General features: G+C 60.8%; 2 protein-coding genes and 1 long non-coding RNA gene across 3 annotated transcripts in view; 2 read left to right on the top strand and 1 right to left on the bottom strand.

Moving 5' to 3' along the window:
• Positions 1 to 565: 565 nt before the first annotated feature.
• SLC4A9 (solute carrier family 4 member 9) lies at positions 566 to 17,667 on the top strand. The gene is made up of 22 exons (XM_039910568.1): positions 566 to 804; positions 1,092 to 1,255; positions 1,435 to 1,584; positions 2,466 to 2,521; positions 3,369 to 3,541; positions 3,847 to 3,934; positions 4,203 to 4,357; positions 5,196 to 5,309; positions 5,829 to 6,003; positions 6,878 to 7,011; positions 7,927 to 8,201; positions 9,197 to 9,261; positions 9,468 to 9,656; positions 10,133 to 10,246; positions 10,907 to 11,068; positions 11,551 to 11,729; positions 12,624 to 12,696; positions 13,237 to 13,305; positions 14,132 to 14,308; positions 14,629 to 14,832; positions 15,172 to 15,302; positions 17,249 to 17,667. The coding sequence occupies exons 1-21, from the start codon at positions 566 to 568 to the stop codon at positions 15,223 to 15,225; spliced, it is 3,009 nt and encodes a 1,002-aa protein (XP_039766502.1). The 3' UTR covers positions 15,226 to 15,302; positions 17,249 to 17,667.
• A 2,909-nt stretch (positions 17,668 to 20,576) lies between these two features.
• Positions 20,577 to 24,800, bottom strand: LOC120638094. The gene is made up of 2 exons (XR_005659581.1): positions 24,730 to 24,800; positions 20,577 to 20,898 (listed from the first exon to the last, which is right to left on the bottom strand). It is a non-coding gene; the product is annotated as an uncharacterized LOC120638094 (long non-coding RNA).
• A 653-nt stretch (positions 24,801 to 25,453) lies between these two features.
• LOC100073609 (ankyrin repeat and KH domain-containing protein 1-like) overlaps positions 25,454 to 27,677 on the top strand; it is a 91,063-nt gene continuing 88,839 nt past the window's right edge. Inside the window, exon 1 of the mRNA XM_029053070.2 lies at positions 25,454 to 25,810. Within this exon, the coding sequence (XP_028908903.1) occupies positions 25,469 to 25,810 (342 nt within the window). The 5' untranslated portion in view covers positions 25,454 to 25,468. The remainder of the gene's footprint in view (positions 25,811 to 27,677) is intronic.

Genomic DNA, 27,677 nt, shown 5'->3' with positions numbered 1-27,677 from the left:
GACTAAGGTCTCCCAGCAGGAAAGTGACAAAACCGTCCGTGCCTCCAGTCCCCCATGAAAGCCCCATAGCTCGTTTCGCGGTGGGGGTGGAGGGAGGGGTGACAACTGGGAGGGAGAGGCCTGGGTCCCATCTATCCTATCTCCTGGAGGGGCAGAGGGAGGAGTTGGAAGTTGGTGGGGACCGAAGGGTCAGTTTGGAGGGAGGCTGGCGTGTGAGGGGAGGGACAGAGGGGCTCGGGGATCGGCCCTGGGATCTGCTGGGATCTAGGGCGGGATGGGGGAGGGGGGACAGTCTTCGTGGAGGGTGGGAGGGAGGGGCAAGGTCCGGGCTGTGCCGTCCTGTCCGGAGTCGGCTGGAGCCCGCAGGCCCCAGCCGGACTCTGTTTGGGGTTTAGTGTCTGCGGGGGGTGGGAATTGGGGATGGGCCTAACCCTGCTCCGGCTCTGACCGGCAGGGCCTTTATAAGCGGGAGTCGGCCTCTGCGCCCGGAGACCGAGCTGAACGGGGTCGCTGCCTGCCGCTTGCCCTCCCCCTACCCCACCGACGCCACAGCCCACGGGCCACCATGAAGCCACAGGAGGAGCCGGGAGACCCCGACAACGACCCCGCCGGCGCCCGGATCTGCTGCACCCAGAGCCGCGCTCCAGAGGGTCCCTTGGAGCCTGGCGGGCCTGGGGACCCGAGGGACCCAGGGGTCCCGGGCCCGGACCAGAGGGGCCCTCACGACCCCGCCTCCACCCTCTTTATTCAGCTCAATGAGCTCCTGGGGGGACCCCACGCTCCTGAATGGAAGGAGACGGCCAGGTGTGTGTGCATATGTGTGTGGGGGGCGGGGGGGGAGCTTGGAGGAAAGAATGTTAGACCCAGCAGCCCCTCAGCCCCTTCCCTTCCAGGCCCCCACCCCCCCCACGGGGACAAGCTAGGGAGGGGACGGGCTATGCTTGGGGGTCTTGCCTCTCTCCACCTCCTCCCCTCCGTCCCCACACCCTCCCTTGCCGGTCTGTAGTTCTACCTAGGAGTGGGAGTGACGACGGAGCAGATCCCAAGCCCCTTAATATGTCTCGCCCCCCTCCCCACGGTCCCGCACGCAGATGGATGCGCTTCGAGGAGAAGCTGGAGCTGGGGGCCGCTCGCTGGAGCAGCCCCCACGTCCCGACCCTGCCCCTGCACAGCCTGCTGGACCTCCGCCGTGCCTTACCGGCCGGGGGCCTCGTCCTCCCAGACTGCCCCGCCCGGGACCTCCCCCAGCTCATAGGTATTTGGGGGAGGGTCCCCCGGCCGGGGGCGTCGTGACTGGTGGTGATGTCGACAGTGACGGTGGTGGTGGTGGGAGGGAGGCCTCGTGTTGTCTCTCGGCCTCCACAGCGAGGACGGGAGGACGGAATCTCAGGCCTCACGGTGGGGGAGGTTGAGGCTGGCGTCTGTCTGGCCCAGAGCAGGTGACGGGTCTTCCCGAGCTGGGCCCGGCCCTGAGTTCGGAGCTCCGGGACAGGCTGGCCGCCCTTCTGCTCCAGAGACCCGAGCACCACATCCCAGCCACGTGGAGGAGGCTGGTCACCCAACTGGGTTCTCGGGCCTGCCGGGGTGAGACACTTCCCTGGGCTCCGAAGCCCTTCTTCCCTCTTCTCCTCTTCTCCTTCTCCCTCTACATCACCCTGACTTGCTCCCTTTATTCATCTTACCCCGGCCCAGCCCCATAACATTTTTGTCCGTATCCGTGATTGATTTATTTCTATTAATGTCTGTCTCCCCCTCTAGACTGTAAGCTCATGGTGGGCAAAGAGTGTGTCTATTATGCTGTACTCTCCCAAACGCTTAATGCAGGGCACCCAGAAAGTGCTCGATAAATACGATGGACTGACCGACCGATCCCCACCAGCCCGGGGGGAGTTCCCCGGGAGCTCCCCAGGAGGTGCCAGTGGGGAGGGAGGGGCAGGAGACGCCTCCCTCTTCCCCTTCCCTCCTCCCATCTCCCAGGTTGTGGCTCCTCATCCCCCCACAGCCCTGCCCCCTTCTCTGAGGTCCCGGCGGTGAAGGTAAGGGGATGACCGGGGCCGGGTGGGTTTTGGAGGTCCCCCGCTTCGCCACTGGCGGCTGTGTGACGTCGGGCAAGTCACCTAACCTCTCTGGGATCTTCCATAGAATCAGTCGGCCAATCCACCAAAGGTATTTATTGTGCGAGCAATAAATGTGTGTGCGGAGCAATGCGTTGAGCACTTGGGAGAGTATAACACGAGTGAGTTGGAAACACATTCCCTGGAGGCAATCAATCGATCGTATTAATTGAGCGCTTACTATGTTCAGAGCACTGTACTAAGTCCCTGCCCAGAATGAGCCTACAGTCTAGAGAATACAGAGAATCATACTAGTCCCTCCCTCCTGCTAGGGGATATTGGGAGGAAAAAGTGAAATCGGGGCTGGGAATATAAAAGGGCCATTCCCGGGATTCAGCAACTTCCCAACAGGTTCATCTCATTCCCGCCAAGATCCCACTGCTGGGAAGACCCCACTGGAGGAGCAGGTGTGTATGCTTCTTCTCTTTTCTTCTTCCCCGCTTCCACTTCCCCCTTCCTGTCTCCCTCTCCCTTCAATCAATCAATCAATGGTATTTATTGATTGCTTACTATGTACAGAGCCCTATACTAAGCGCTTGGGAGAGTACAATACCACAGAATGAGCGGACGTGTTCCCTGCCCAAAATGACCTTACAGACCTCTCCACTCATTCCCCCTTCTCCTCTCCCTTTTCTTTTCTTTTCTTTTCCTTCCTTCCTTTCATCCTTCCTTCCTTCCTTCCATCCATCATATTTATTGTGCTTACTGTGTGCAGAGGACTGTACTAAGTGCTTGGGAATGTACAAAAGAACAATAATCAAACACATTCCCTTCTCACAACGAGCTTCTTTCCCTCTTGCTCTCCCCGGGCTCGCTCTGATAGGGAGAGGCCAAGCATTTCTTCTTTGTGCACCTGGGTGGTTCCACCACTGACTGAAGCCATCAGTGGTATTTACTGAACGCTTACAATGTGCAAAGCACTAGACTGAGGACTTGGGAGAGTCCACTATAACCCAGTGGGTAGACGTGATCTCTCGCCCCAAAGGAGCTCACACACACTGGGATCGGCCGAGCAGAGCTGGGGGCTGGTTGGATGAGGAAGTTGGAGGGCCCCCCCCCCGATCCTTGACCCCTGATGTCATAGACCCTCCTCCCCCATCTCCCCATCTAGTTTGTAAGCTCCCTGTGGGCAGGGATTGTGTCTACACACAACTTCTTATATCGTTATCTTGTACTCTCCCAAGTGCTTAGTACAGTACTCTGCACACAGTAAGTGCTCCTTAAACAACATTGATTGACAGATTAATTGACCAGTTGTCCCCCCGACAGCGGCAGAACCCTCTGGGACAGAAGCTGCCCCCGGGGACTGAAGCCGCGGTCATCCTGGCCGGGGAGCTGGACTTCCTGGAGCGGCCGCTGATGGTCTTCGTGTGCATGCGGGACCCCCAGGTGCTGGGGACCCTGGTCGAGGTGCCCCTGCCCAGCAGGTACACCGGCCGGGCGCCCTGCCTGGCTCCTGGGGGTTTCGGGGGGAAGTCTTGGGGTGGTGAGCACTCGGTTAATATAAATAAATAATTATTAATATAATTAATAATATAAGTTAAATGACAGATAGGTACATAAGTGTTGTGGGGCTGGGAGGGGGGAAGAGCGAAGGGAGCAAGTCAGGGCGATGCAGAAGGGAGTGGGAGATGAGGAAATGGGGGGCTTAGTCTGGGAAGGCCTCTTGGAGGAGATGTGTCTTCACTAAGGCTTCGAGACGGCCCCCCTCCCCTCTGTTGCGGCTCCTCAGGTTTGTCTGTATCCTCCTGGGCCCCCCGGGCCGACTGAAGGGCTATCACGAGCTGGGCAGAGCCGTAGCCGTGCTGCTGAGTGACCAGGTGAGGAGGGGCGGAGAGGGAGGAGCCCCCTCCCCATCTACTAGGCTGACCTTATCTCTCGTCAGCTCATTCATTCCTTCGGTAGTATTTATTGAGCGCTTACTGTGCGCAGAGCGCTGTCCTAAGCCCTCGGAAGTCTCCCTCAACTGTCCCTTTTACGGAAGCACCCCAAGCTGCCCTCTCCTCTCCCCACCCCCGGCCGGGGGTCCTGAGATCGGCGGCTCTGACGGCTGCCCCGTTCCCTCCCTCGGCACCCCTTCCCCCGCAGCTGTTCCAGTGGTCAGCCCGGAGGGCCCGCGGCCCCCAGGACCTGGTGGCCGGGATAGACGCCTTCTTGGACGACCTGACGGTCCTCCCTCCCGGCAAGTGGGACCCCACCGCCCGCCTCCCCCCGCCCAGGTGTCTGCCCCCCGACCACAGGAGGTAACTGGAGAGGCAGCGTGGCCTAATGGCTAGAGCACGGGGCTGGGAGACAGAGGGACCTGGGTTCTGATTCCAGCTCTGCCACTTGTCTGCTGGGCGACCTTCGGCGAGTCGCTTCAGTATTCTGGGTCTCCATTACCCAATCTGGAAAATGGGGATTAAGACTGTGAGCCCCACGTGGGACAAGGGACTGTGTCCAATCCATTCATTCATTCAGTCGTGTTTATTGAGCACTTACTGTGTGCGGAGCATCCATCCCATCCATCCATCTGGAACACGGTAAGCGCTTAACAAATACCACTATTATAATTATCAGTACTAATAATAATAATCCTGCCTCCACCACTTGTCTGCCGTGTGACCTGCGGCAAGTCACTTCCCTTCTCTGTGCCTTGGTTTCCTCATCTTTAAAATGGAGATCAAGATGGTGAGCCCCAGGTGGGACATGGTCTGTGTCCAACCTGATTTGCTGCAATCTACCTCAGCGCTCAGTACACTGCCCGGTTGATAGTAAGCGCTTAACAGATATCCAATAAATAAATAAATAAGTAGAGTTGCTGGGGGGCAGGGGAGCTTGCGGGAGAGTCAGGAGGTTTGGACAGGAGGGACGGAGGAAGAGGAGAAGGCATGGCCTGGGTCAGGGGCCGGGGGTGGAGTGGGAATTCAGGGGGCGCTTCCCCCACCACCTGGCAGCTCAGCCGGGAGGTCCGTCCTGCCCGCGGCCTCTGGTCCCGGGACCGGCGGTGGGGTCGGGGGGCCTCGGGTTCGGACCCTCTCTCCGAAACCCGGGGACCGCGCACAGCCCGGCCCCACACCCCGGGACCCACTCTGACCGCAGGCTTCCCCCGGAGCTGCGGGAGACCAAGGCCCCCTGCAACGGGAAGGTGTCGCTGGCCACAGACAGACGCGGGCACCGGGCAGAACCCAGCGAGGAGCTCCGAAGGACCGGCCGGTGAGCACCGGGGGTCGGGCCGGCGGTCAGGCCGGGGGGCCGGAGCAGCGACAGGCGGGGACGAGGGAGAGGGCGACCAATCGATAGTCCCTTCTGTGCCGCCCTGACTTGCTCCCTTTGGTCATTTATTTCTTTCTGTTCATGTCTGCCTCCCCCCATCTAGACTGTAAGCTCACTGTGAGCAAGGAATGTGTCTGTTTATTATTGTATAGTACTCTCCCAAGCACTTAGTACCGTGCTCTGCACAAACCAGGCGCTCGGTAAATACGATCGAATGAATTATTGAGCTCCTCTTGGGTGCTGTAATACCGTTAGAATAATAACAATAATAATAATAGCAAAAATGATATTTGTTAAGCACTTACGCTGTGCCGGGAACTACACTAAGCGCTGGGGTGGATACAAGCAAATCAGGTTGGACGGAGTCCCTGTCCCGCACGGCACAGTCTTAATCTGAGGCGTAGAGAAGTGAAGTGACTTTCCCGAGGTCACACAGTAGACCGTGCCCGGGGCCCGCAGGCTGTTCGGGGGCCTGGCACAGGACGTGCGCAGGAAGGCCCCCTGGTACCCGAGTGACTTCCTGGACGGCCTGGACGTGCAGTGCTTCTCGGCCGTGCTCTACATCTACCTGGCCACCGTCACCAACGCCATCACCTTCGGCGGCATGCTCAGCGACGCCACCGGCAACTTCCAGGTAGGGCTCGGCCGGGCGGGGGAAACGGTGGAGGCCGGGCCCGGCGCCCCAACTGCCTTCCTCTGACCTCGGGTGGACTGAGGCACTGCCCCTTCCCCGGCCCCCCGCCCAGACACTCAGCCGGATCGCTCCATCCGGACCGCCGGGAACGGTGGCAGAGGTTGGGGCCGAGGTCGGAAGTCTGATCCGCGCACCCACCCCTGGGATCCTGCTCCTCTGGCTGTGGTGGTGCTGGTGCTTGGGGGGCGGGGAGGGGGAATGGGTACAATCACACAGGCCCAGGATGAAGAGGGAGGAATCTCTGCCCATCCCGGCCCCCAGCCCCAAACTGACCACCAGTCCCACAAAAAGGAGGAGAGACCACGGCCTCTAGGGCCGAGGCCGACGGAGGAACCCGTCAGCCACTAATCCCGGCTCTGCCGCTTGTTTGCTGTGTGACCTTGGGCAAGTCGCTTCACCTCTCTGTGCCTCAGTTACCTCATCGGTAAAATGGGGATTAAGACAGTGAGCCCCATGTGGGACATTGACCACGTTCACCCTGATTAGCTCGCATATACCCCAGTGCTTAGTACGTTCAATCTTATTTATTACTCATATTTATCAAGTGCTTACTGTGTGCAGAGAACCATGCCAGTACGGCGCCTGACACCTAGTAAACGCTTAACAAATACCATTTTTTTTAAAGGTGGGGAGGAGGTGGGAGGTGGGGAGGGAGGGCAGGTGCCCCAGGTCCAGAGTTGGGGCAGACCCTAGGGTGACCCCCTGCCCGGGATGGGCAGATGGAGGTGGGATTGGGGGTGTTGCCAGTGGGTACCCACACTCTGATCTTTGTTCCCTTCTGCCCCACCCCCTGCCCCCCACCCACTGTGCCCAGGGCGTCTTGGAGAGTTTCCTGGGGACGTCAGTGGCGGGTGCCACGTTCTGCCTCTTTGCTGGTCAGCCTCTCACCATTTTGAGCAGCACCGGGCCCATCCTGGTCTTCGAACGGCTCCTTTTCTCCTTCTGCAGGTGGGGAGGGGCCTGGCGTCCCAGGGGGCCGGGCCGTGGCAGGGGGTAGGAGAAGGGGGAAAAGCCATCACGGGGAATGGGGAACACTGGTGTGTGGGGTCCTCCAGTAAGGGAACACACCAGGGCTGCCTTCCCAATCTATCCCGGTTATTTCCGGAGCATCTACTGAGTGTGCAGCGCTGAACTAACCTCTTGAAGAAGCAGCTTGGCCTAGTGGGAGTCACAGGACCTGGGTTCTAATCCCGGCTTCACCACTTGCCTGCTGAATGAACTTGGGCACGTCACTTCACTCCTCTGTGCCTTGGTTACCTCATCTGTAAAATGGGATAAAATACCTGCCTCGCCCTCTAGACTGTAAGATCACTATGGGCAGGGAACGTGTCTACCAACACTGTTGGAAAGTAGTCTCCTAACTGCTTAGTCCAGTGCTCTGCACTCAGTAAGTGCTCAATAAATAGCACTTTGATTGATTGACTGAGCCCCATAAGGGTCAGGGGCTGTGTCCAACCTTCTTATATTGTACAATACTTGACACACAGTAGGTGTTTAAAAAAGTATCACAGGGATTTTTATTGTGGAGAAAACAGCATAAAAAGACCCATTCCCCACCCTTAAGGAGTTTATAGTCTAATAGTTCAATCAGTCAATCCATCATATTTATTAAGTGCTTACCGTGTGCAGAGCACTGGACTAAGCATTTGGGAGGGCACGATATAACGGAGCGGGTAGACGTGCTCCCTGCCGAGAACGAATTTACGATCTAGAGAAGACCTTACAGTCTATTCCATTATTTGCTTGATAGGGGAGATAGGTAGGCGATCGGATGTATTTCCCAGCAGTGAAAATGGGAGAAGGAATGAGGTTGAAACCGAACTGCAGCTGACACCCGGGCTCCTCTCCCCTGCTCTCCCGCAGGGATCACGGTCTGGATTACCTGCCCTTCCGCCTGTGGGTTGGGATCTGGGTGGCCACTTTCTGCCTGGCGCTGGTAGCCACGGAGGCCAGCTACCTGGTGCGCTACTTCACCCGCTTCACGGAGGAAGGCTTCTGTGCCCTGATCAGCCTCATCTTCATCTACGACGCCGTCAGGAAGATGCTGAGCCTGGCCGAGCTGCATCCCTTCCACCGCCCGGACCGCGCCGCCGGCTTCCCCCTCTACAGCTGCCTCTGCCATTTCCCGGCCCGGGGAGGTGAGGCGTCCCGCCGCGGGGCGCTGGCTGGTGGGGCGCTCCGTGATCCGGTGCCCCCCACCTTCCCCTGTGATCAAGGGCAGGGTGTGAATGGAGAAGAGAAGCAGGCCCTGTGGGGCAAGGGGGAGCTCCGGTGGGACACAGAATTATTATTGATGATAAGTATTATTAATAATAATGGTACTCGTTAAGTGCTTTCTATGTGCCAAGCACTGTTCTAAGCACAGGGGTAGAGACGAGTTAATCAGGTTGCACACAGTCCCTGTCTCACATGGGGCTCACGGTCTTAATCCCATTTTACAGATATGATAACTGAGGCTCAGAGAAGTAAAGTGACTTGCCCAAGGTCACCTAGCAGACAATTATCACGGTACTTACGAAGAGCTTAATACGAGCCAAGCACTGACTCAAGCCTTGAGGTCGATAGAAGACAGTACGATCCAAGATGATCCACGTGGGGCTAACGGTCCGAGAGGGAGTAGGATTTCATCTCCATTTTACAGAGGAGGAAAGTGAGGCCCAGAGTGACCTGCTAAAGGTCACACAGCAGACCGGAGGCAGGGCTGAGTTTAGAACCCGGGTCCCCTGACTCCCAGGCCGAGGCTGTCTCCACTAGGCCCTGCTGCTTCCCTCTCAACCAATGAGCCAAAGGTACTTGCTGAGCGCCTATAATCAATTGTACTATTTATTGAGTGCCCGCTATATTCAGAGCGCTGATCCACGCACTTGAGAGAGTACAGTACAGCTGGAAGACAAGATTTCTGCCCTTCAGGAGCTTACAGTCTAGCTTTGCCAACCAAGTGCCAAACTCCGAACTGTTTAGTACAGACCAAACCAGGAGCAAGACATACATTTCTTGCCCTCGAGGAGCTTGAGTCCGGGCCCAGACCCCGGTGGAAGAGGGGGGCTGGGCTGGGGCCAAGGGGGAGGGGGCGATTGGACCCCTGTCGGCTCTGAGGGGATGAGGCCCGAGGCGCTGTTTTCCGTCTCCCCAGGGAACGTGTCTCTGTGGAACCAGACCAGACCGGCAGCAGGAGATGGGGACCCGGTCTTGGGGACGGTGAGGGGCGGGAGGGGACGGTGAAGGGGCTGGTGGGGATGGTGAGGGGCAGAAGGGGATGGTGAGGGGCAAGTGGGGATGGTGAGGGGCGACCGGGGATGGTGAAGGGCAGGAGGGGACGGTGAGGGGTGGGAAGGGGGTTGGGGGGGGCCTCCCCTCTACCCAGGTCCTCCCACTCCCCCCAGCCCTCCCTTCCCTTTGGGCAGGAGCTGGGTCTCATCAACGTGTCCTTGCTGCTGAAACCGGAGTGCCTCGAGCTGGGGGGCCGCTTGCTGGGACCCGGCTGTCCCTACGTGCCGGACGTGGCCTTCCTCTCCGTCCTCCTCTTCCTCTCCACCTTCTTCTCCGCCATGATCCTCAAGCACTTCAAATCCAGCCCCTTCTTCCCGACTACGGTGGGTGCCTTCTGTCGCTTCTTTCTCTCCCCTTAGTTCCTCCCCATCTCTTCTCCCCCTTCCCACCGTTATCAGCGGGACCTCCCTGGTGACCGAGTGCCTCTTGGGTGCAGAGCTCTGCAAAGAGCACCTCCTGGTAACTGAGTGCTGTACTGAGCACCTCTTGGGTGCTGAGCACTTGCTGGGTGCAGAGCACTGTACTGACAACCGCAGCATTATGCCCAACCCCTCTTGGGTGCAAAATGTTGTACTGAACACCTCCTGGGTGCAGAGCACTCTGCTAGGTGCTCAGAAATATTCTGATGCAAATTCCCCCCAATCCCCTCCCCGTGTGGTGGGCGGACCAAGGGTAGGCCGACAGGAGCAGGGGTGGGGGTCTCAGCGTCCCTTCCTCCATCTGGGGGTCTGGGGCTGAAATGCCCAGTGGGCTTCTCGGGGGCCGGAGCTGGCACTGGGCTGAGCCCCGGGTCCGGCAGGTGCGGAAAGCGGTCAGCGACTTCTCCATCATCCTGGCCATCCTACTGGGCTGCGGGCTGGATGCCGCCTTTGGACTCGACACCCCCAAGCTCATCGTGCCCAGCGAGTTCAAGGTGAGGCAGGGGTCTTGAGGGTGGTTGCGGGGTGCGGGGGGTGGGGGCTGGAGCACCCCGGGGATCGGGGGCATCTCCCTCCCTGCTCCCCGCTCCTCCTGAGGTCCCCAGGTAGGGGCCCCAGGCTGACCAGGGCCAGCCCAGAGGGACAGTGACCCTCACGCCCCCACCGGGGCCGGGCAAATTGGGGGTGCGGGTCGAGGGGGACCATAGGAAGGGGGTGGTCTCGGAGGGGGTAGGCCAGGGCCTCCCCACAAGCCTCACCCTGGTCTGGGGGCTCTGGGCCCCCTCCCCACCCTTCCTCCCCTGGCTCAGAGAGCCGGCCAATGCCCAGCACCGAGGCAGACGGCCCTCTCCCCCCACTTCTTGCCCCCCGACTCTGCCGGGAGTCCCTTAATCAAAACTGAAGCCACCAAACCCAGCCCTGCCCAAGACCCGGGGCACGTCCATGCCTGGGCCTGGGAGGTGGGTAAGAGGGAGGGAGGGAGGGGGCTCCCCCAGGGCCTCTTCAGCCGGCCCTGACAATGAACCCCAATTCCATTTCTTTCCCCCATGGCTTTTGGACGGCTGGAGTCCCGTCACCCTGGGGCAGGGCAGTTTGGGGGAACCCTGGAGACAGCCCTCCCCACCCCTCTACCCTCCTCATTCTCTTCCCAGAAGCCGACGCACCCTGGCCGGGGCTGGCTGGTGCCGCTGTTTGGGGCCAACGCCTGGTGGCTGTGCCCGGCGGCTGCCCTTCCCGCTGTGCTGCTTGCCATCCTGGTGTTCATGGACCAGCAGATCACCGCCGTCATCCTCAACCGCAAGGAGTACCGCCTTCAGGTGCTCTCACGTCGGGCGCGGGCTCGAAGGGGGAGCGGGCCGGGCCACGGGGAGCCGAGCTAACCGGGCCGGGGGGAACCAAACCAGGGCCTTTTTAATCCCTTCTTGGAAGCTTCGGTTCAGAGGGAAATCTGGGGACGTTGGCCGGATTGTACTCCGCGGCACAGAGCCTGGGGGCCCCAGTCTCACCACCCCGCAGCTAGAACCGAGGGGCCGCAGCCCCATCACCCGCAAAGGGGAACCCGGGGCTCTGTCCCCGTTACCCCTTCGGCCGGAACCCGGGATCGCTGACCCGACATCTTGGTAGATGGAACACGGGGACACCGGCCCCGTCGCCCCCACGGGGGGAACCCGGGGTCACCGGCCCCGCGGCTGGAACCCAGCACCCCCGTGGAGCATTCAGCCCCATGAGCGAGCCCCGGACACCCCTTCCCCCCCAGAGGAGCCAGATCAGGCCTCAGAGTCCCCCTCCCTCAATGCAGAAGGGTGCCGGCTTCCACCTGGACCTGTTCTGGGTGGCGATGCTCATGCTTCTGACCTCAGCCATGGGATTGCCCTGGTACGTCTCGGCCACGGTCATCTCCCTGGCCCACATGGACAGCCTCAAGCGGGAGAGCTCCGCCTGCATCCCCGGAGAGCCTGCCCGCTTCCTGGGCATCAGGTAGGGGGCCCCGATCCCCGACCCCCAGCCCAGTCTCTCCGCAACCCTAGGGGGGCGGAGGGGGCTGGGGAGCCAGGAGAGGCGGGAGAGAAGCAGTGTGGCCTAGTGGATAAACCTCGGACTTGGGAGTCACGAGAACCTGGGTTCTAATCCACCACTTGTCTGCTGTATGACCTCGGGCAAGTCACTTCACTTCTCTGGGCCTCAGTTACCTCATCTGTAAAATGGGGATTTAAGAGTCTGAGTCCCATACGGGACAGGGACTGTGTCCACCCTGATTACATCTACCCCGGTGCTTAGTAGAGTGCCTGGCACATAAGTGCTTAACAAAGACCCTATTTAAAAAAAAAAGGAGAGAGTGGGTCGGAGGTTCAGTGAAGGTGCAGGGGAGAAGGAGGGGCAGGCCAGGAGAGGAAGGCGGAGGGCCATCCTAGGGGATTGGTGGAGGGGAGACGGAAAACGAGGCAGCCGCCAAACCAGCCGCGGGCCAAGGCTGGGATTACCCAGGGGGGCCCTGGTATGCCCGACCTGCCCTGCCCTGCCCTGCCGTCAGTGGCTTGGGTCGTCAGTGAGCAGTCCCCGGGGGCTCACGGAGAGATGGGGTGACCCTCGGCTAGGGAGAGATCAGGCCTCTTGGGTGAGGAATGGTCAAACTCGGCTGGGACGGAAGCCGGGACCTGGGCGGGGTGGGAGGAACCAGGCTGTGCCCAAGCCCCTCTGGGAGCAAATCTAGTGCCCAGGTGGTTTGTGGCTCCTCACTGGGAGCGATAGTGTTGAGGGGAGGTAGGGGAGTCCCACTCCAGAGAGCTAGGCATGAGGGCGTCAGGGGTTGGGGGGAATCCTGTCTTCCGCGGGTCTCTCCCAGCCCACCCCGTCCCCCCATTCTTGTTTCAGGGAGCAGCGACTGACAGGCCTGCTGGTCTTCATCCTCACTGGGGTCTCAGTATTCCTAGCGCCCATCCTCAAGGTAACAGAGGATCCCGGGGTCTCCCTTTCGAAAGCTCCCCCGCCCACACACCGGCACCCTTCCTTGGATAAGGGCAGAAGCGGAACCAGGAAGCTTGCTCGGGGCCCCAGGGCTATGGGGCTGGACCCCCCCATCCTGGGCTGAAAGTCTCTCACCCTCTGCCCACTCGCCGGGACCCTTCCCCGCTTTCCCACCAACTCGTGAGCCCCTATTCCCGCACTCCTTAGGCAGAAGCCCCGGGGTGAGTTCAGGTCCCTCTATCCTTCCCGCTGGATTCTGTTGTATTGTCCTCTCCCCAGCGCTTAGAACACGCTCTGCACAAACTAAGCACTCACTAAATATTATCGATCGATCGATTGAGATGCCCGGGGGCACGGCCCGGGTGGCGACAGCCCCTTCTCCCCCCACCTCGGGATCAAAGGCACTTAGGCCCCTCACCCCGCTCCCTGGGTGGCAGGGGCAAAGCAGGGCTCTTATCACAACGCCCGCCGTTGCTGTTGCCCCAGCCCCACGCCCCGCCCCTCACCCGGTTTCTTCCAGTTCATCCCCATGCCCGTTCTCTACGGCATCTTCCTCTACATGGGCGTGGCGGCCCTCGGCAGCCTCCAGGTGAGTGCCCCCACCCCCACCCCGGGGCCGGACTGCCCACACTCACTAGAGCGGAAGCTCTTCGAGGGCAGGGAGCGGGGGCCCGCGCCTCCGTCGTTACTGCGACGGGGAGCGGCACGGCCTAGAGGAAAGAGGGCACGGCTGGGAGTCAGGGGACCTGGGTTTCGATCCCGGTTCCGCCACCGAACTCGGGCAAGTCACTTTGCTTCACTGGGCCTCAGTTACCCCATCTGTATAATGGGGATAAAACTGATCACTCAACAGATGGGGAAGGAGCTTGGTTTAGTGAATAGTTAGTCAATCATATTTATTGAGAGCTTACGGTGTGCAGAGAGCCATACTAAGCTCTTGGGGAGGGACACTACAACAATATGAGACACATTCCCTGCCCAGAATGAGCTTAAAGTCTGGAGGCTAGAACGAGGGAACTGGGAGTAATAAGGCCCCGTTTCTAGTTCCGGCTCTTGCCTGCTGTGTGAACTTGGGCAAGTCACTTAACTCCTCTGGGCCTCACTTTCCCCGCCCCTAAAATGGGATAAAATACCTGTTCTCCCTCCCCGTCGGACTTAAGCCTTGGGAGGGACAGGACTTGTGTCCGACCTGATGATCTCTCTGGGAAGTACCCCAGCGCTTAGCGCAGTACTTGAGAAATACCACCCCCGTCATTAAGCCCCTCGGGAGTGCCGAGCACTGTATTGAGCACGTGAGAGAGGGCGGTAGGGTGAGAGGAGGGGGACCCCGCTCCCGAGGGTCTCCGGGAGCAGCCCCCCCCCGGATCCCGGTCTGCCGGCGGCCCCCTCCTCCCGCCGTGGCCCTGCCCCTGCAGTTGGTGGAGCGGGTGCAGCTATTGCTAGTGCCCGCCAAGCACCAGCCTGACCTCCTGCTGCTGCTGCACCACGTGCCCCTGCGCCGCGTCCACCTCTTCACCGGCGTCCAGCTGCTCTGCCTCGCCGGGCTCTGGCTCCTCAAGGCCACCGCCGCCGCCATCGTCTTCCCCCTCATGGTGAGAGCCGAAGCCCCCGCCCCCATCCCCCACCTTCCCTTCCCGCTCCCTCTCCTCCTCATCTTACCCCCAACCCTGGCCTCAGTTCCCCTCCCCAGCCCGGTCCTCCTGGCTGTGCTGTCCTGCCCTTCGTCCCCCTGACCGTGCCCTCCGCCCACCCTCCCACAGGCCACGCGACCGGCCTGGACCCTCCGGCCGTGCTCTCCTGCCCCCCGGCCGTGCCCTCGCCCGCCACCCACCCTAGCCTTGTCCCCCGACCTGAACCCCCCGTCCCGGCCCCTGATCCCGGTGCCCTGATGGTGTCCCCGGCTTGGGTGCAGCTGCTGGGCCTGGTAGGGATCCGGAAGGCCCTGGAGCGCGTCTTCTCGCAGCAGGAGCTGGCCTGGCTGGACGAACCGATGCCGGAGCCGGAGCCAGAGCCGGGGCGCGGGCGGGCACGTGCGAAGGACGAGGAGGAGCAGGGGGAGGAGGAAGAGGAAGAGCTCCCGCCCCGGCTGGAGGCCGGCGGGCCTGACGGCGAGGATGTGAGCAACTAGGGCGGGGGGCTCGGCGGGGGCTCTGCGTGCATGGTGTGTGTGGGGAGGGAGGGGTGACCCTTTGCCCTCTCAGCACCCGCATGGCCCGAGCCCGCTGTCAGCGGCAGGAGAGGCCCCGGGGGGGGTCGTGCCGTACTGAGGGAGGGGCCGGGGGGCTCACGGGGTGGAGGCGGGAGGGCTCTCCGGTCCAGGACCAGGCCAGGGGGGCTGCTCGGCTGCTACTTTCTCACCCACCGAGAGCCTCCCCCGGGGGGTCTAGGGCGTAGCGTGTGTCCCGCTCCCCGCACCTACCCCCCAGCGGGTCCCTTCTCTCTGCTCTCCCCTCAGTCTGAGCTGCTGTATCAGCCCAAGGGCCCGGAAATCAACATCTCTGTGAATTAGTGTCAAGAGGATGAGGAGGGGGAAGCGGAGGAAGAGGAGGAGGAGGAAGAGAGGATCACCGCAGACCCAACCCTGAGGTGAGGGGAACTAAACATCTCCAAGAGGGGTCTTCGGGGGCAGGGGTCGGGCCAGGACAGTGAGATAATAGGACCCAGCCCCCATCTCCCAGTCCCCCTCCCATCCTTTGGCCCCGCTCCTGTCCCTTCCTGGCTCTGCCATATGTCTGCTGGGTGACCTTGGCCGACTCACTTAACTTTTCCGTGCCTCAGTTACCTCATCTGTAAAATGGGGATTAAAGCCGTGAGACCCATGTGAGACACGGACTATGTCCGGCCTGATGATCTTGTATCTATCCCAGCGTTCAGTACGGTGTCTGGCACATAGTAAGTACTTCACAAATACTATTAAAAAAAATAGAAAAAACTACCTTCCGTTTCGGCTTCCCTATTTCCCATTCCCCACCTCTTTTTTTGAAATCAATCAATATTTATTGAGCGCTTATTATGTGCAGAGCACTGTTTTAAGCACTAGGGAGAGAACAGTGCAAGGGAATTAACAGACACGTTCCCTGCTCATAATGAGCTTACAATCTAGCGGGGGAGGCAGTTTTAATGGTTTTTGTTAAGCGCTCACTACGTGCCAGGCACTGTTCTAAACTCTTGGGTAGATGCAAAGTAATCAGGTTGGACAAGGTCCACGTCCCCCATGGGGCTCACAGTTTTAATCCCCGTTTTACAGATGAGGTAACTGAAGCCCAGAGACGTGAAAGGACTCGTCCAAGGTCACCCGGCAGACACGTGACGGAGCTGGGATTAGAACCCAGGTCCTCCGACTGCCAGGCCCGGGCTCTATCCACTAGGCCCCGTGGCTTCTCAAGGCTCGGTTCCCACGGCTTCATTCACTCATTTATTCCTTCAGTAGTATCTACCAAGAACCTACCATAATAACTGTGGCATTTGTTAAGTGCTTACTGTGTGCCAGTCACTGTACTGAGTGCTGGGGTAGATACAAGTAAATCGAGCCAGGTTTCAAAGGGTGAGTTTCCAGCTCTTGTGGTAGGAGGCCTAGGGCAGAAGGAAGGAGTGCCAAAGCGCCAGGCGGCAGGGCCAACCCTCCCTCCCCGCTCGGCCCGGCCGGCGGCAGGGTACTGGGAGCTAAGATGCCACATTCCAGACCCCACTGGGCTTCCGGGCCCTTTGGGCCACCGCCGGGCCGAGCGAGAATCCTTCTAAGGTGGAACCTGGCTGGGCCAGGTGTCCTGACCCGTGCGTGGGGCCCGGCTGCTGGTCCCGGGGGAGGGGGAGGAGGAGGAGGAGGGGAAGAGGAGGAGGAAGAGGAGGAGGAGGAGGCCTGGCCCGGGCAACCCCGTGGGACTGCGGCGCTGAGCTCCGGTCGGCAGAGGGTGCCAACGCAGAGGCCGTGGGCACTCGCCACCCTCCGCGGGGCCTGCGCACGTGGCTGCCGGCTCAGCTTGGGGGCTGCCGCGGGGAAAGGCCGGCCCGGGGTCGGGGGGCCCCGCGCGAGGAAGCTGAGGCTCCTGGCACGGCCCCCACGTCGGCTCCGACCGCCTCCCCTCGGCCCCCCTCCCTCTGCCCCCTTACCCCAGCTTTCGGCCTTGTGCCCCCGCCCTCCGTCCCCGGCCCACGTCTCGCTTCAGAGGGCCCCCAGCTCCCGAGGAAACAGCCCCCGCTGGGCCGGCCGGGAGAGCGGCTGGCGAGGGCCGGGCCGAGCTGTGGGTTGAGGCCGGTAGCCCCCTGCCCCTAGGACCATTTCCCTGGGTGCCAAGATGCAGCCCTCCCCGCCAGCCACGCTGCCCCGGGCCCCTAGGTCGCTCCGTGCCCACCTGGATGGGTCAAAAGGCCGGGCCCCCCGCACAGGACTGCCAGGGGGGCAGGCTGGACGCCTTTGCCGGGTTTCTCCTCCGGCCTGAGGGAGGCCGGGCTGGGCTCACCGGGGCAGAGCGGCTCGACGAAAGTGAACGGGCGACAGGTCGCCCATCCCGCCCGCTTCTTTCTCTCGCCAGGCCCGGCCCCTTCTCCCTGGGCCGAAGCCGGACGCTGGGCCTCACCGCGTCCACCCTTCTCCAGTGTTTCTTTCCTACACCTTCCGGAGGTGCCCCGCAAACCTCTCCCGCTGATTCTGAGATGGAGCTGCCACCGCCGAGTCCCTCCCTCCCTTAGCATCGCGCACGGTGACGGACTTGATGGGGACGGAAGGGCCAGGAGGAGGAGGAAGACGGGGAGACCAGCTCACCCATCCTCACACGCCCAGTTGGCCGCTGTCACCGCTCAGTTCCGGAGTAGACCTCTGCCCCCCTACACCCCTTCACCCCCACAGCCGGTGGCCCAGCACCTTTGGGGGAGAAAAGTAGTTCGCCCATCCCCTCCTCCTATGGGGAGGACTTTGTCTTCTAACTCTATTGTACTCTCCCCAGTGCTTAGTACAGTGCTCTGCACACAGTAGGCTTTTAATAAATATTCTAATAATAATAACATTGTATTGGTTAAAGCATTTATTCATTCATTCATTTAACTGTATTTATTGAGCGCTTACTATGTGCCAGCTGAGGTGGATGAAAAGATAATCAGATGGGACCCCGTTTCTGCCCTACGTGGGGCTCACAGTCTAAGGAGGAGGGAGGACAGGTATTGCATCCCCATTGACAGGTGAGAAAACCGAGGCCCAGAGAAGTGAAATGACTTGCCCAAGGGCACACAGCGGACGAGTGGCGGAACCGGGCTTAGAACCCATGACCTCCTGACTCCCGGGCCCGCGCTCTATCCTCTACGCTAGGCGGTCTCGTAGCCGCTCCAGTGTTCGGTAATAATGATTATGGTACTTGTTAAGCGCTTAACTACGTGCCAGGCACCGTACTAAGCGCTGGGGTGGATACGAGCAGATCGGGTTGGACCCAGTCCCTGTCCCAGTACAGTTCAGTACAGTCCTCGGCCCTTACAGCTTAACCAAGACCACCGAGGTCATCCTTAGGTGGCTTGGGGTTGCCCGGAAAGCAGGCTTCTCCCCAGCCGGATCTCTCTCTGTCTCCTTGCGGGCCGCTCGATGGATGGACACGTCTTGGTCCCGGGCCCACGAGCCTAGAGCGTTCTGCCCCCCTGGAGGTCCCTCGCCTGCTCATGACGAGGTCACGGGGTACCCAAGGGGGGAGGTGAGGGGGCAGGGGGCGGGGGCAGGAGGCCAAGCCCGGCCTGTGGGCGATGCTGCCCCTTGCCCGGCAGCCCAACGCTTCCTTGCGTCTCTGGGGTTTACGGGGCCGACCGCCCGGGGGTTGGGGTGGGGGGGCCCAGCGAACCGGCTGAGTTCAAAGGAGAAGAGAGGCAGGGAGCTGAACCTGAATGGTGACGAGAGCCTCGCTTATAAATCTAAATTGCTCCCGGGTAGGAGTCAAGGCCGGCTCTTCGGCTGCTTCTTCCTGCAGACTGAAAGGCTTCTCCCTCTCCAGAGCAAACGAACAAACAACCGGGGGAGGCCGACGGCAAGGGGGCCGGGGGCTGGGGTCGGGGGCCGGGGGAGCTTCAGGGACTCGACTCCCGCTCCTCATGACCTCACCTCCCTCCAGGTGAGGGCTCCTGCAATTCATAACCAGCCGGGTATTTCATTAAGCACTTGCCGCGTGCTCTAGCACAGGCCTGGGAGTCGGAGGAACCCGGGTTCTAATCCAGACTCCCCCACTAGCCTGCTGGACGACCTCTGGCAAATCACTTCACTTCTCTGAGTTTCAGTTACTTCATCTGTAAAACGGGGATTAAGACTAAAATGGGGATTAACGTGGGACAGGCCAAGCTGATTAGCTTGTACCTACCCCAGCGGTTAAAACTGTTTCTGGCACATAGTAAGTGCTTAACAAATACCCCCCCCAAAATAAAATAAGATCGAGACACATCCTCTGTCCACAGGGAGCTTACACTGGAACAGTGGCTCTCCCCAAAGGGCTTTGTAATGGGCCCCGCATGCAAGGAGAAGCGTGGCCGAGCGGAAAGAGCATGGACCCGGGAGTCCGAGGGCCTGGGTTCTAATCCTGGCTCCACCACCTGCCTGCTGTGTGACCGTGGGCACTTCTCTATGCCTCAGTTAGCCCTTCTGTAAATTTGGGATTCTCCGTACCTGTCTTTACCGCACAGATGCGAGGCCTCTGTGAGACAGGGACTGTGTCTGCCCTGATTATCTTGTATCTTTTCCAGCACTTAGAACACTGCCTGACACACAGTAAGCGCTTAACAAATACCACGATTATTTAAATTATTATCAAGAGTCATTCTGGATCGATGACACTAGCCCTAAGCCATACATCGAGTCAGCCGAGAAGCAACCGAGAAGTCGTCGGGAAGCCGCCTGGGAGTCAGGGGGACCTGGGTTCTAATCCTGACTCCCCCACTCGTCTGCTGGGTGACCTCGGGCGAGTCACTTTAATAAGCTGGGCATCAGTTACCTCATCTGAAAGATGGGGATTAAGACTGTGAGCTCCATGTGAGCCAGGCCAACTCGATTACCTTGTACAGTGCCTGGCGCAGTGCAAGCGCTTAACAAGTACCATTAAAAAGAAAAAGAACTCGGCCAAAACAAGCACCACTGAAACAAGCCAACAAAAACTGTCCGATTCCAGGGACAGTTCTGGAAGTTTCTGCCACGGACGCCCAGGCAGGCTGTCAAACCACCGGGCCGCCCCGGGCCTCCAGATAGTGGCTCACGTGATCAACCGCTCCATCTGCTGCCCGGGCTGCCCTTCTCGCCTCCCTCGCCGTCGACTTCTTGCTCTCGGCCTCCCTCCTGTCTGGAACCACCTCTCTGCCTTGAAGGAAAGTCCTCCAGGAAGCCTTCCCCGATCGACCCTTCATCTTCCCACCTTATTTCCCCCCGACCTTCCTCCATCTCATCCCTCCTACTTCACCGACACACACCTCCCTCCGTCCCCCGACCCTGCCGGCACTTAGATCCACATCTTTACATCTTTTTTTTTTTAATGTCATTTGTTGAGCATTTACTATGTTCCGAGCATTGTACTAAGCGCTGGGGTAGATACGAGCTAATGAGCTTGGACGCGGCCCACGTGAGGCTCACCGTCTTGCAGACGAGGCAACTGAGGCCCAGAAAAGTGACGCGACTTACCCAAGGCCACACAGCAGACAAGTGGCGGAGCCGGGATTAGAACCCAGGTCCTTCCGAGTGCCGGGCCCACGGTCTACTCACTAGGCCACCCTGCTTCTCTTTCGCTTCCCCCAACCTGTGATTTATTTTAGCGGCCGACTCCTCCCCTTCCTCCTAAGTTCTCTGAGGGCAGGGATCAGGTTTATTCGCTCTCTTTCACTCTCTCGACGGACTCGTTCAGTCGTTCGTTCCGTCGTATTTATTGAGCACCGACCGTGTGCAGGGCACCGTACGAAGCGCTTGGAAAGTACAATTCAGCACCAAACAGAGACAACCCCTACCCAACAACGGGCTCATCGACCGGCCCCCGCAGGGGCTAGGGGAAACCCGGGACACAATTCCCTGGCTTCTTTTCTTTTTTTATTTCAGCTCTCCTTCGTCGCTGAGGTTCCGGGCACTTGGTTTAACGAACGGCGTAGCGTTTACGCAGTTGCATCAGAAATAACTCCGGTCTAAACAGGCCAGGCGAGCAGTCCTTCCGTGGCACACACCAGTCTGTACCTGTTCGGGCTGCAGGGCGTGTATCTGTCATGATTCAGGCTCAGCCAGCTTTGAAGTGGGTTGGGCAGCGCCGGGTCCCCTTTGTTGGTTGGCACCATTAAGGCGTGAGGTAGACACGGATGACTTCGGAACCGGGGACGCCGGCACCCCCGGGACCAGGGGAGCCCGATCCGAACCCACGGCGACGTCAACATGCCCGGCGACCCTCTGCACCGGGGGCCCGGATATTTGAACCTTCGGAGCGGCGAGGGGGGAGACCCCCTCCGCAGAGTTTCCTGACGGCTAGTGCCGCCCGGCTTTTTCGGGGCCCCGTTCTGCCCGGGTGAAAGGATCACATTGGGCCACTGAGACGGGGCGAAAATTGGCGAGAAAACGGAGCGGCGACACCCTTTGTTCGCCGCCGGCCCGGCCCCGTTACCGCCTTGACGTTTCCTGGGGCGAGGGCCGCGTGGCGGCCGTAGCTGCTTCTCCTCCACGAGATGAGCTTAGGCACAGGGAAGGACGTTTCTTCGCGTCTAATTTGCCAGCGATTGCGATATCGTCCCTGTACGGGATGGTTGGGGGAGGGGGCCGAATTGAACATTCCAAACGCTTAGTACAGTGCTCTGCACATAGTAAGCGCTCAATAAATACTATTGAATGAATGAGGGGGCTTTAGGGCTTCATGGTGGAAGGCAATACTGGCAGGAATAATAATAATAATGATGGTATTTGTTAAGTGCTTACTACGTGCAGAGCACTGTTCTAAGCGCTGGGGTAGACACAGGGGAATCAGGTGAGGCTCACAGTTAATCCCCATTTTATGGATGGGGTAACTGAAGCACAGAGAAGTGAAGTGACTTGCCCACAGTCACACAGCTGACAAGTGGCAGAGCAGGAATTCGAACCCATGACCTCTGACTCCCAAGCCCGGGCTCTTTCCACTGAGCCACGCTGAATAAGCCAGGCAGCCTGGAAATCTGGAGAAGCAGCATGGTTTAGTAGAGAGACTACGGGCCTAGGAGTCAGAAGGCCTGGGTTCTAATCCCCCCTCCGCCACTTGCTGGCCGTGTGACCTTGGGTCAGTCATTTCTCTGTGCCTCAGTTCCCTCATTCCTCATAAAATGGGGATTAATGTACCGAGCCCCATGCGGGGCACAATTGTGTCCAACCTGACTGGGGCATCTGTTGAGCGCTTACTCCGTTCCAGGCACCGTATTAAGCGCTGGGATGGATCCAAGCGAATGGGGTTGGACGCCGTCCCCGTCCCACACGGGGCTCACGGTCTCAATCCTCATTTTCCAGATGAGGTCAGTGAGGCACAGACAAGTGAAGTGACTTGCTCAAGGTCACACAGCAGACAGGTTTAGCTTGTATGTGCCCAAGTGCTTAGTGCAGCGCTTAACCAATACCAAGAAAAAAACGGCTTGCCGACGCCAGCGGTGGCGAGGGTGGTGGGGCATCTCAGAGAAGGCAGGTGGGGCTGGGCAGCGGCCACCAGGCCGGGGGGCTCCTGCTTGGAATCTCTAATTCCCTCTAGACGGAAGGTCGTTCATTCCTTCATTAAATCGTATTTATTGAGCGCTTACTGTGTGCAAAGCGCCATACTAAGCGCTTGGGAGAGTACAATCAAAATAATAACTGTGGTGTTTACTAGGTGCCGGACACTATAGGAAGCGACGGGGTAGATACAAAGTAATGGGGTCGGACGCAGTCCTGTCCCACAAGGGGCTCACGGTCTTATTCCCTGTTTTACAGGTGAGGGAACTGAGGCACAGAGAAACGAAGTGACCCGCCCGAGGTCACACGAGGCGGTGCCAGGATTAGAACCTGGATCCTTCTGCCTCCCAGGCCCGTGATCTATCCACTAGGCCATGCTCCTTCACCTAACAGACGCCCTTCCTCCCCGCAACCGAGCTGACAGTCTTTGTTGTGCTAATCCCGTAGCGCTGCGCTCCCCCGAGGGCTTAGGACAGTGCTCTGTGTGGGACAGTGGCAAGAGCCAGGGCTGGGGAGTCCGAGGTCGTGGGTTCTAATCCCGCCTCCGCCCCGATCAGCGGTGCGGCTTCGGGCAAGTGACTGGACTGCTCAGTGACCTCATCTGGAAAATGGGGATGACGACTGTGGGCCCCACGTGGGGCAAGCTGGTGACTCTGGGAAGCAGCGTGGCTCCGTGGAATTATTATTATTATTGTTGTTGTACCTCCCCCAGCGCTTAGAAGATTCATTCATTCAATAGTATTTATTGAGCAGTCACTATGTGCTGAGCACTGTACTAAGCACTTGGAATGGACAATTGGGCAACAGATAGAGACCATCCCTGCCCAGTGACGGGCTCGCCGTCTAATCGGAGGAGACGGACGGACAGAATACAACACAACAACATCACGATCAATAATACTAATAATGTTGGTATTTGTTAAGCGCTTACTATGTGCACAGCACTGTTCTAAGCTCTGGGGGAAATACAGGGTCATCAGGTTGTCCCACGTGAGGCTCCCAGTCTTCATCCCCACTTTCCAGATGAGGTCACTGAGGCCCAGAAAAGTGAAGCGACTTGCCCACAGTCACACAGCTGCCAAGGGGCAGAGCCGGAATTCGAACCCGTGACCTCGGACTCCCCAGCCCGGGCTCTTTCCACTGAGCGCTGCTGCTCTAGAACGAAGGGGATATAAATAGAATCAAGGGGATGAGAAGAGTGTTCGGCACATAGAAAGGGCTTCGCAAATGCCGTCGTCATCATTATTACGTGTCTCGGTGGAAAGAGCCCGGGCGTGGGAGTCAGAGGTCATGGGTTCGACTCCCGGCTCTGCCCCTTGTCAGCTGGGTGACTGTGGGCAGGTCGCTTCACTTCTCTGGGCCTCAGTGACCTCATCTGGAAAGTGGGGATGAACTGTGAGCCTCACATGGGACCACCTGATGACCCTGTATCTCCTCCAGCGCTTAGAACAGTGCTCTGCACATAGTAAGCGCTTAACAAATGCCAACATCATTATTATTATTAAAATGGGATTAACTGTGAGCCTCACAGGGGACAAACTGATGACCCTGCATGTCCCCCAGCGCTTAGAACAGTGCTCGGCACAGAGTAAGCGCTTAACAAATACCAACATTATTATTATTATAGGAGGCGCGTGGCTCAGCGGAAAGAGCCTGGGCTTGGGAGTCCGAGGTCATGGGTTCGACTCCCGGATCTGCCACTTGTCAGCTGGGTGACTGTGGGCGAGTCATTTAACTTCTCTGGGCCTCAGTGACCTCATCTGTCAAATGGGGATGAACTGTGAGCCTCACGTGGGACGACCCGATGACCCTGGATCTCCCCCAGCGCTTAGAACAGTGCTCGGCACAGAGTAAGCGCTTAACAAACACCCTCATTATCATAATGGGGATTACCTGTGAGCCTCACGTGGGACAGCCTGATGACCCTGTCTCTCCCCCAGCGCTTAGAACAGTGCTCGGCACCGAGTAAGCGCTTAATCAATACCAACGTTATTATTATCGTTATTACCTGGCGCTGATGGCTCGCTGGGCCTCCAGCACGTGGTCGGGGGCGGCCGGCGGGAGCCGCTGTGGGCGGGTGTGTCAAAACCGATTTTTTTTTCTTTTTAATTATAACTTCAAAAACCGTATTGGGGTTTTTTTTGTGGGAGGGGGGTAAGAGGTGAATCCGGTCCGGGCGGGGCCCGGGACACGAGGCCCGCGGGGCGCGCCGCGGGGTCCGGCCGCCAGGGGGCGCGATGGAGCGGCGCCGCAGGCCCCGCCCCCCCCCTCCGCGCGCCGCTCCCGGCCCCGCCCGCGGGAAGGCGCGTGCGCGCGCCCCCCTCCCCCCCCCCCCCCAGGGCGCGGGCCACGGGGCTTCACCTGCGCGCCGGGCGCGGCCCGCCCCTGCCGAGCGACGTCCCGCTCCGCCAATCAGCGCCCGGCCGGAGGGGCGGGGCCGGACGCCGACCGCCCTCGCTCCAATCAGGCGCCGCCGCCGCCGCCGCCGCCGCCCTCCGCCCGCCCCGAGCGTCCGCGCCCGCCCCGGCCCGCCGGGCCCCGGCCAGCCCACGGCGACGGGGCCGCCGCCACGGAGAGCGGGGGTTTCCCCGGCCCCTTCCCGTCCCCTCAGGGGAGGGCGGGGCGCCGTCCGCCCCGAGCGTCCAATGGAGGCGCGCGACGTCCGGGGACGGCGTGAGCGACGGGCGGCTGCGCCAATGAGGCCGGGGCGGCGGGGCGACGGGCGGGCCGGCCGGCCAATGGGGAGGCCGGGGCCGGGGCAGGGGGCGGGACCGGAAGCCGGCGCGCGGCGAGCCAGGGCGGGCGCTCGCAACGGCCTCCGCCCGCGCGCTCAACGCAGCTTGGTCGGCGCCCGCCAGCGCGCGGCGCGTGACGGCGGGGGCTGAGCGACGGGGCGGGCCGGCCAATGAGCGGCGGCCCCGGGGGCCCGGCGGCCAATGGGGAGTGGGGAGGCGGGGGGCAGCAGGTTAGGCTGTGGGAAGTTAGTGGCGCTGCTGGGACTGGGGGGAAGGAGAAGGCTCTTCCTCCTGCGGCTCCTCTGGCTCCGGGGACCAGCGGGCGGCGGCGGCGGCGGCGGCGGCTCGGGCACCGCGGGCGAACGATGCTCACCGACGGCGGCGGCGGGGGCGGCGGCGGCGGCGGCGGCGGCGGCTCCTTCGAGGAGGACCTGGACTCGGTGACTCCGCGGTCGGGCCCGGCCGGGGCCTCGGAGCCGCCTCCGCCGGGAGGGGTCGGGCTGGGGCTCCGCGCCGTGCGGCTCTTCGGGGAGGCCGCGCCCGCCGCCGCCGCCGCCGCCGCCGCCGCCGCCGCCGCGGGACCGGCTGCAGCCGGAGCGGACGCGGCGCTCGATTTCAAGCTGGCGGCCGCCGTGCTCAGGACCGGCGGCGGCGGCGGCGGCGGCGGCGGCGGCGGCTCGGGCAGCGACGAGGACGAGGTGTCGGAGGTACGGGGCGGGACCGGCCCCCTCTCCTCCTGACAGCCGCCGGGCCTAGCGCCGACCGGCCCTTCTCCGCGGCGGCCCCCCCCCCCCCCCCCCTCGGCCCAGCGCTCAGCACAGCGCCCCGCGCCCGGGAAGCGCCCCCCAAATGCGACCGCCCGGATTCGAACTCGCGGGCGGCCACCGAAGGGGCGCCCCCCCCCCCCCCCGCTCCCCGATCGACCTTCTTTCGAGCCCCAGGGGCTACTCGGGGGGCGCCCACCTGGCGGGTGGAGGGCGCTTAATACGCTCCCCCGCCCAGCCCACCGGGAGAGGGACGTCCGACCACCCTCTTGGGGATGGGGGGGGGTCCCCGCCGCCCCCCCCCCGTTTTTTTTTTTTTTGAACGAGGATGGTTAAGCAGTCACTCTGTGCCGCGCACTGTGCCGAAGCCGGATCGGGTCGGACGCGGCCCCGCTCGCACATGGTGCGCGGAGTCGAAATCCCCATTTTGCAGAGGAGGGGACTGAGGCCCAGGGAAGGGACCGGGCCAAGGTCACCCGGCGGAGCCGGGGTGGGAAGCCGGGGCCGGGCCTTGCCCCTTGGTCACGATGCTTCTTTGTCAGGGACGAGGCCTTTGTCGTCCATCACTTGGAGGGGCCCCCCCCTCCCCAGCTCGGGGGAGGTGGATTTCGGGGTACCCTCAATTTAGCCCCGGGGGTGCGTGCGAGGGCGCACCCCACGATTTCTCCCTTGCAGTCCCGAGGAAAAAGGGGCTCCTTAGGTGCACCCCCCCTTCCCCCCCGCTCACTCTTGGTTTAGAAGGAATGGCCGGCTCCTCCTGAGCATCTTCCACCTTGGGGGTGACCAGGGGATCAGCTGCCAGTTCGCCGCCCCCCCCCCCCTTCCGGGGCCTCCAACCATTTTGGAAGCGTTCAGTCCAGAGGCCCGGAGATGAGGGAGCCTCCCCTTAGCTTGGACCTCAGGGGTGACCTGAGGAAATAGGGGGACGGGGAGAGGGTTCAGGGTACAGTCCTGTTCTGGGCCCTGAGGAGGGATAAAGAGACCCCCTTCTCGGGGGTCCTCAAAGGATACTCAGTAGGGGGGTCCCGAGGTGGAGCGTCACCTCTGAGCCCTAGCAGCAGGGTGAGGGTGGGTGACCTAAGCGTCCCTGCCCCTTTTGCCAAAAGGAAAGGTTCCCCGAAGCATTGTGTTCACTAGAATCTCTCTGGCCCCGGCCCCCCCTCCCGCCGCACCAAAAAAAAAAAATAATAATCAGAAGGCAGCTCCTTGGAAAATACCCGTTTATTGATGGGGGTGAAGGGAGTCACCCGAGTCCCTAAAATTGCCGTGGGGAATTTACGAGGGGTGTTCCTCGGAACTGCTTTGGACGTGCGTAAAGTAGCAACCTGCCCCCAGGTAGGCCGGGTGAAGGGCGGGGGGCGGGCGGTTTCTGGGGCTCAGGAAAGCCCCTTTTGTCCAATAACTGCTGCTTTTTCCCTGGGGTTGCCCACGGCCACAAGAACCGGACCCTTCTTATCCCCTCACCCCCGCACCCCCTTCAGGGCAGCAGGGAGAGGAGAGCGCTCCGAGGGGCCTCGTCGAGCGGTAGGGTGGCGTTACCCACATTTTTGATAAAGGTTATTTGCCCTAAGGGAAGGGAATTCGGGTGCTCTGGAAATCCCTAGAAAAAGGAGCCATTGCCCCCCACCCCCCACCCCAAAACGTCTGGGCCCTAACCCCATTCGTCTCAGGCAGAGAATCCCCTGGTATGGGTGTGTCCGGGGGGGGCGGCGGGTGTCAGGTGGGTGAAGTTCTCCACAAACCCCCTCCTCGCAACTTTTGTCTCGGCTGTTAAGTGGGGAAAGAGATTTCCTTGGCACTCCCCTCTTTT

The sequence above is a fragment of the Ornithorhynchus anatinus genome, chromosome X2 (genome assembly GCF_004115215.2).
Source record: "Ornithorhynchus anatinus isolate Pmale09 chromosome X2, mOrnAna1.pri.v4, whole genome shotgun sequence".
Taxonomy (NCBI): Eukaryota; Metazoa; Chordata; class Mammalia; order Monotremata; family Ornithorhynchidae; genus Ornithorhynchus; species Ornithorhynchus anatinus.
The sequence above is the reverse complement of the archived record's forward strand: the minus strand, read 5'-3'. Positions and strand labels throughout refer to the sequence as shown.

What these genes read in the sequence shown, in the direction of transcription:
- SLC4A9 (XM_039910568.1), top strand. Translation starts at nt 566, where the DNA reads ATGAAGCCACAGGAGGAGCCGGGAGACCCCGACAACGACCCCGCCGGC. An exon ending in GAATGGAAGGAGACGGCCAG is followed by an intron (nt 805 to 1,091) that starts GTGTGTGTGCAT and finishes TCCCGCACGCAG; the next exon opens with ATGGATGCGCTTCGAGGAGA. An exon ending in CTCCTTTTCTCCTTCTGCAG is followed by an intron (nt 7,012 to 7,926) that starts GTGGGGAGGGGC and finishes GCTCTCCCGCAG; the next exon opens with GGATCACGGTCTGGATTACC.